Source organism: Desmodus rotundus, chromosome 5 (genome assembly GCF_022682495.2).
Source record: "Desmodus rotundus isolate HL8 chromosome 5, HLdesRot8A.1, whole genome shotgun sequence".
NCBI classification, from domain to species: Eukaryota; Metazoa; Chordata; class Mammalia; order Chiroptera; family Phyllostomidae; genus Desmodus; species Desmodus rotundus.
Window position 1 is genome coordinate 127,207,486 of NC_071391.1, and position 6,950 is coordinate 127,214,435.

Sequence of the window (6,950 nt, forward strand, 5' to 3'; positions counted from 1 at the left end):
GAATCTGACCTTAATTAAAGAAAGTATAACTCTTTGAACATTCCTGCTTGGTTTAAAGTGATTTTATTGAGGCAATTTCATTTATCCTTTTATATTCATCATGGGTATAAAAAGGCCAATATTATTATTTAAGCCAAGAGAATTGAGTGGCATGCCTACAGTATAGAATATTTGACTTTTTAACTTAGGAAACCTTATTTCGAGTCTATGTATAGCTCTTTCTGAATAAATTAATGGATTGTTGAATGATATACAGGCATTTTCTTAAAACAAACACATAAAAAGCAAGGAAAACAAGGAAACTTTCAAATTCTATAGTAGTTCACCACAGGGAGAACAATAATCATCTTTTATAAGAATCCTTTCTTCAATACTGAGGAGCGGAGCAAGTAAACAGTTGTAATTCCCCCCAATGTATCGTATCATTTGTGATACACATAACTGAGGGCCCAGAACATACACTGCATTGAACCAGGCCTCATAAGGAGTACAAAGGAAATTTTCACTGTGATTGAGGAAACAAGACACACACGAAAAGTTATATGCTGAGCAAGGTTGTTCAATGAACAGTACCAGGGTTCAGATTAAATGAAGACAGAGTAGTCAGGGAAGACTTCATGAAAGAGGCAACTTTTAAGTAAGACTAGGATAAGTAGGTTAGATGTCAAGAGGCAAAGAAGACAGTAAGGCCAGTGTAAGTAGCAGGCATAACATAAAGACACAGGGAGGTAGAAATGCACGAAGTGGGCTTGGAGCAAATGGACATCAGCCTTGCAGAGTAGTTGGCTCCTGTTGAGAACAGTGAGAAGTAAGGTCCAAAAGGTGAGCCACTGAAGGATTCTGGACTTGGGAATCATAACATGGTGACAGGTGTTTTATGGAGAAAGATGGATGACAGTGTGCAAGAGGGTCTGGAGAAGAGAGAGATTGGCAGGAAGGAGATAAATTATGAAGTTATCATATAATCAAGGCTTTAGATGTCTAGGACCCCCAAAAGCTGATGACAATGAGATGTTGCTAGTAGCAGTATGAAGGGAGTTTGTAAAACTGGTCACATATGGACAATCAGGAAAGCGAAACCTACACAATGAGGAGATTTAAACCATCACTATCTGGGGGGGGCGGGGACAGTGGGAAGAGGGGATTATAGGAACTACTATAAAGGACACATGGACAAAACCAAGGGGGAGGGTAGAGGTGGGGTGGGGGAGGGAGGTGGGTTCAGCTGGGGTGGGGTGGAGGGATGGGGAGAAAAGGCATACAACTGTAATTGAATAACAATAAAAATTAAAAAAAAAACAAACCATCACTATCCAACAATGAGACTGTCAGGAGTGGTTCTAGCAGTTTTGTAATCCATTGTTTTATCTTCCCTCTTATCACCTCAGACAGGTAGCACCTCCATCACGGCCATGGCCTGTCCTTCAGAACTATCTCCTTCGAGAGAACATAGCACATTCTCATGTAGCTACTGCTCATGCACAAAACAGTGAAAACCTAGCCACGAGTCCATCGCTGGCTGTTACTGAGCATGAATAAGGAGTCATGAGGTTTGGGCTGCAGTTCAGACTTTACAGGGAATTTGTTCTGGTGGCTGGGATTGGATGGACTGCAAGTCAATCAGTCTTTCCCAAGGTGTGTTCTGCATCCTTGAAGATGCTCTTAGAGAAAAAGATTCCACAATTCAGCATGTTTGCAAGGATCAAAAACTCTGTTTCCCTCTAGGAGATCACAGAACTTATTGGCATAGCAAAGGCTTCCCTTTTTGGCAAACAGCACCAATATGTCCCTGAGAACTAAGGACCTGCTAAGGAAAGACTAAACTAGGCACACATTAAGGTGTCTTACTAGACAATACTCTATGATAGTAAGATATTAAGAATGACCTGAACCAAGACAGCAAACCAAGGAATATAAGGCAGAGGAGAAAATAAAAAAATGGAAAACTATAATTAGGTAATTAGAAGTAAGTGTCAGTCAGTTGAGACTGCAGTGAAACACAGGAACTTGGCTGTGAGGAGAGTTGTCAATGTAGGCAGTTTACAATGTAATCTCAGTACAGGCCTGCCTGTGCGGAGAACCACTGTCCATGGACCCTCTTCTCTTCTGGGAACCGTGGTCCTCTAACCCTGCTGAATAAAACTAGGGCTGTATCTGCATTGTTACTTGGAGTTAAAATTTCAGATTTTGAATAGGTATTCACATTCTCAGAAATTCTACCTCCAGGAATAAAACAGCAAGATCAAAGGGCCCTTTCTGGATCCATTGACTGCCTCCGGGTGCAGGTGAGCTTCTAGAATAAGTCAGAAATCAAAGTTCCTTTGACTATGGCCAGAATGAAACCTGCTCCCTGAGTTCTTGAAAGATATCAAAAGCCTGAAGGAATACATTTTCTTAGAAAGAGACACCTACACACAGAGAATAAGTGTTTCAACCACTGGGAAGAGAAGATTATTTTTAAGTAAGTGGGAGACAATAGACTATCTCAGAGCTATGAAGGTCTTTCCGTAAATTTTACAAAGCATTCCCATATCTGTTGACTCATTTGATCAGCATAAAGGCCTCGTATTTTACAGATGACATCAGCAATCACCACCGCCACCCCCCCGAGAGGCATAGTGCTAGGTGTTTTATTTCTATTGTTCCACTTAATCCTCAGCAATCTTGTAAGACACACACTACAATTTCTATTGTATAGCCAAGAGTCTACTTGATGGAGCAAAAAACAATGGCATAGCCTGGGTTTGAACTCTCTGGGATTCTAGACATTCTATTATCTTTGACTTGTCAGAACCAATGAAAGCCCCTCTGTTAATATTACCTTAGAATGCCCTCCATTCCTGACCCTGCTCACCCAGTTTAGTACTTTCTCCATAGTACTCCATGTTGTCTCAGGCTGTCTAACCCCTATGTGAGCCAGTAATATTTAACCACTCTTATCTATAGTCTAACAGTTGGGCAGTCAACAGCCTCTGGGCCACATCTGTCCTGTATTTCGATGGCCCATGAGCTAATATTTATCACCTTTTCACATAATTGCAGAAAATTAAAAGCATGATACTTTGTGACTTGTGAAAATTATGTGAAATTCAAATTTCAGTGTCTGTAAATAAAGTTGTATTGCCACACAACCATGCTAATTCTTTTACATTTTGTTTGGGGCAACTCACCTACAACTAAGACAGAGCTGAGTAGTTGCAGCAGAGACTCAAGTATTTATTATTTGACTCTTTGTAGAAAAAAGTTTGTTGACCTCTGGTCAAAATTTGGCAGGACACATTTTTTTAATAGGATGGAGTGGAAGGAGTGAGAGGACTTTCATTGTGCCAACAGGCAGCAGAGCTACAAACAGGCTCAAGTGCGGATCCCGGCTCTGCCACCCAGGAGTGGCAGGGGCGACTGGGCTCAAGTTACTGAACTTTGCTGTTCTTCAGTTTGCCTCATTTGGAAAATGGAGCAGTGACACCAAACTTGCAGTTCTATTTTGACATTTTAATGAAGTAGTGTGTGTAAAGCATCAGGTAAACCCCAGGGCCTCTCAGTAAATGAATGTGTTGATGGTGCTTCTGAGCGCTTTTGTGTTGCTATCAGCATGTGCCGGTTGTTGGGAATTAGAAATCTTTAGCAATACCTGGCAGGCGCATAAAATGAGACTGCTGCAAAGTGGCTGGAGTATGATAGGATAAAAATGGTAAATTCAGGACTGGTTTCCCCCACTGAACCTGACTGACAATGAAGTTTTGACATGTTGATGGATTAAGCATTTGCAGTCCCGGAAGCCCAGCTATTCCATCCACCTACACCTGGAAGTGTAGGTGAATTAGAAATACTTCGTTGAACAGGCCACTTCATCTTCCTTTTAACAATGTTCCAGATAACCCTGACCCAGTCCTTTTAAGGAAGCAAAAATAATTACTCTTTCATTCTAACACAACGTCCGAGATCTAGTTCACTTGGCATTTTATCTGCTTTTCCGTGATACCTGAAAAACTGACCTGAACAATATCCCCCCATATAATTTCCTTTCTTCTTCTTGTGTCTGTCTGCCAATGCAATATTTATCTTCTTTTCCTCAATACATCTTGCCAAGAAGATTGCAAAGCTGGACTCTAGAATGGTCCAAGTCACAGCCTACTAATGAGTGTGTAGAGAAAAGAATCTTCTCAAGATTAGATATCTGGGAGAATTACTTTAGTCCTCAAAGCTTTCAAACAGCCATGCCCATTCCTCAGGTGGGGGAAAATGCCAATAAAAGGCAAACACTTTCTTCCCTCTCATATTTTAGCAACTTTGGACACTGTTATGCACCCCTAAGTGAGGGGTTGACGATGGGTTAGCCTTTGTCAAGAGTGTGGAATTTGTTCCTGGTGTTCTGTTCAACACAGTCTTTTACAATCTCTTTTCTCAATTGCAAAGTGTTCTTGGGCAGAGATATGTGTTAGTCATTTATATCTTAGTATGAAGTTTTAAAAAATCCTGCCCTTGCTCTTTTCACACTAACTTATACATCTCTGAGGTTTTGGGTTTGGGGATGAATTTTATTCTTTTCCTTCCTCCCTCCCTCTTGTCCTTCCTATTTTCTATGCAGAATTAAGTTTACTTTCCTTTTGTAAAAAGATATCAGAAAGCAGTCTAGTGTAGAAGGGAGTTTTGGACAGAGGAGCATCAACCTCAAATTAAACCTTGTTAGGGGCTCTCTGCTTTAGGAACTGGTTGGCACTATTTGAACAACATGGAAAAATTGGAAGAAATGGAGAAGAGACAGGAGAGGTAGAAATGTGTGTGTATGTTTGTGGTGGGGGGGTATCTTTTTTTAGTGTTCACAACAATCCAGCCAAGCAGGTTGGGTGAAAAGCACTTTAGAAGTGAGGAACCTGAGGCTCAGAGAAGCAAGTAGCTTGTTACAGGAGCTCAGGTGCATGGCCCATCTCCTATGTTTATAATGACCTAGTAAACCAGACTGACTTCCCCACAAGGAGGAATAACTGTCTCATCTGAAGCACTGTAGCCAATACACGGAGCAGGCCAGTTATTTTCCCTGCCGCTCCAGCTGCCTTTGGATAGGAACGGAGGACTTGGGCTGTCAAGGGAAAAAGTAGCAACCAGGACCGACCAAGTCTGTGACCATTTGTCCCTGAGTGAAACTCTGAAGCAACAGCAACCTGTGTGAATGCAGATACGGTAATCAGGGAACTGAGAAGATGACCATCTTCTGCAATAAGGCAAGAGCCATTCATAGCTTTAGGCAGGACTAAGTTTGAAATGGCCTTCCAGAACAGCAGCTTTATGTAAAATTCTTGGACTAAAAACACTGAGAATATCTACAGTCCCTGAGCCACAACTTGTCAATTTTCAGTGGAAGCAGTACTTTTGCTCTAATGCAGTCAGACATGGATTTTTGAGGGAACCCTCCCCCCCCAGTACATTGTGAGTCCAAAGACACAATTTCTAGTTTTACAACGGTTTGGGCAATTTTCTTGACTCTCCAGACCCCAGATATCTCATTTGCAAAATAAAGAGATAGAGTGAAATGATGTTGAAGTTCTTTTCCAACTCTGTCTACTTCCTTTTAAATAGTTCAGTAAAAATCTAAAGTGGAGAATCATGTATTCTCACCTGTATGAAGGATGATGCTGTCTTTCTCTTTCCCTCTCCACCCCTGTTTTTCTCTTCTTTCTCCAGTTCTGCACACCCCTTCCTCTGTCTTGGCCACCCCTCCTTCTCCCCAGGAAGCAGAGTCTCAGTTCAGGAATTATTTGCTGGTGCCTCCAAAGCAACAATGACCCTTGCATTCTTGAATCCAGTGTCCTCAGGAGGCTCACATTGTACAAGCCACTTAAATCAAAGCTGTCTTTCTGCCTCCAATTCTAGGTCTCCTAAGTCTCTGCTTTTTCTTAGTTTTACTTTTCTGGTTCTACCAAAGAGAGTATGGGACCCAGGAGCAAGCGTATTGAAAAGACACTCAGGTTTCCATACTGCCCTTCTCTGCTAAATGCTGTGACCGACTCTCATTAAAATCCTTGGAGAGATGAAGGGCACGGGTGTTGAGCTGGGGGAGTTTGTTTTATTCAAGCCTTAGGTCAGAGCAGAAATATTTCAGCTTAACAGTTATCAGCCTAATATGAAAATAAATACTAGCATGCAACATGCAAATGCCTGTCACACGGTTCCCGCAGCCTCTGATACTCACAGTTCAACTGCATTCCTGGGGAGGTCGGAGGGAATCTCTGTCACCTTGCTCCCTTGGCAGAGGAAAACCTCATTAGAGCAGTGACAGATCCGATGATGACATCCTGAGCCCAAGCTCAGGAATGCTAGCAAGGAGACCAGGAGCAAGGCCATGCTTATTTTATCCACCCCCTGCTTTCTTTCTACATTTGCGGATTTCAGAGGCTCCACACAGCGCCCTTATGAGATCTGCCTCTAGAGAGCTGCTAGGGTCACATGACCCAAAGGGTGCTTTTTTTTTTTTTTTGTCACTCCAGAAGAATAGCACAAGTCCTATGTGGGGCCCCAGTAATTTCTAGGGGCAAAATAAGCTACTCCCTTATTATTCATGACTGAGTTTCTTACACTTGGACCCATGAAGACAGGAAGTAGAACCTTAATGTGTGTCTGGAATAGGTTACGTTCTTTCACTGCAGAAGTGTCCCTGCTGTTCATCATTCTCTTCTCACCAGGGTGACATGATTGACTTTCTCCGCAAAGAAACACAATCTACAATGTGAAACATCACTAAGAGTGCCACTCAGTGAAAGGCAGAGACTTGTTTCCAGTCTTGGCGTCCATGTCTTCCCCAGCCCAGTTGAAATAACACAATGGGTTGTGATCATTGATCCTCTTTCTTGCTGTAATTAATAACCCAAAATGGTGCTGCTCAGAGGACAGGCAGGTGGGTTAAGAGCCCCAGGCCAGTCTGATCTCAGGAGGTGGGAGGCAATTCTCAGGGG

General features: G+C 42.3%; 1 protein-coding gene across 2 annotated transcripts in view; it reads right to left on the reverse strand.

Annotated features, from left to right (window-relative positions):
- The window catches only part of FSHR (follicle stimulating hormone receptor), a 156,761-nt gene extending 150,394 nt beyond the window's left edge, over nucleotides 1-6,367 (reverse strand). Inside the window, exon 1 of one of the 2 annotated variants that reach the window (XM_024553069.2) lies at nucleotides 6,191-6,367. In XM_024553069.2, coding sequence (XP_024408837.1) covers nucleotides 6,191-6,342 — 152 coding nt within the window. In that variant the 5' untranslated portion in view covers nucleotides 6,343-6,367. The remainder of the gene's footprint in view (nucleotides 1-6,190) is intronic. The other variant, XM_024553068.2, reaches the window with a different exon arrangement.
- Nucleotides 6,368-6,950: the final 583 nt, after the last annotated feature.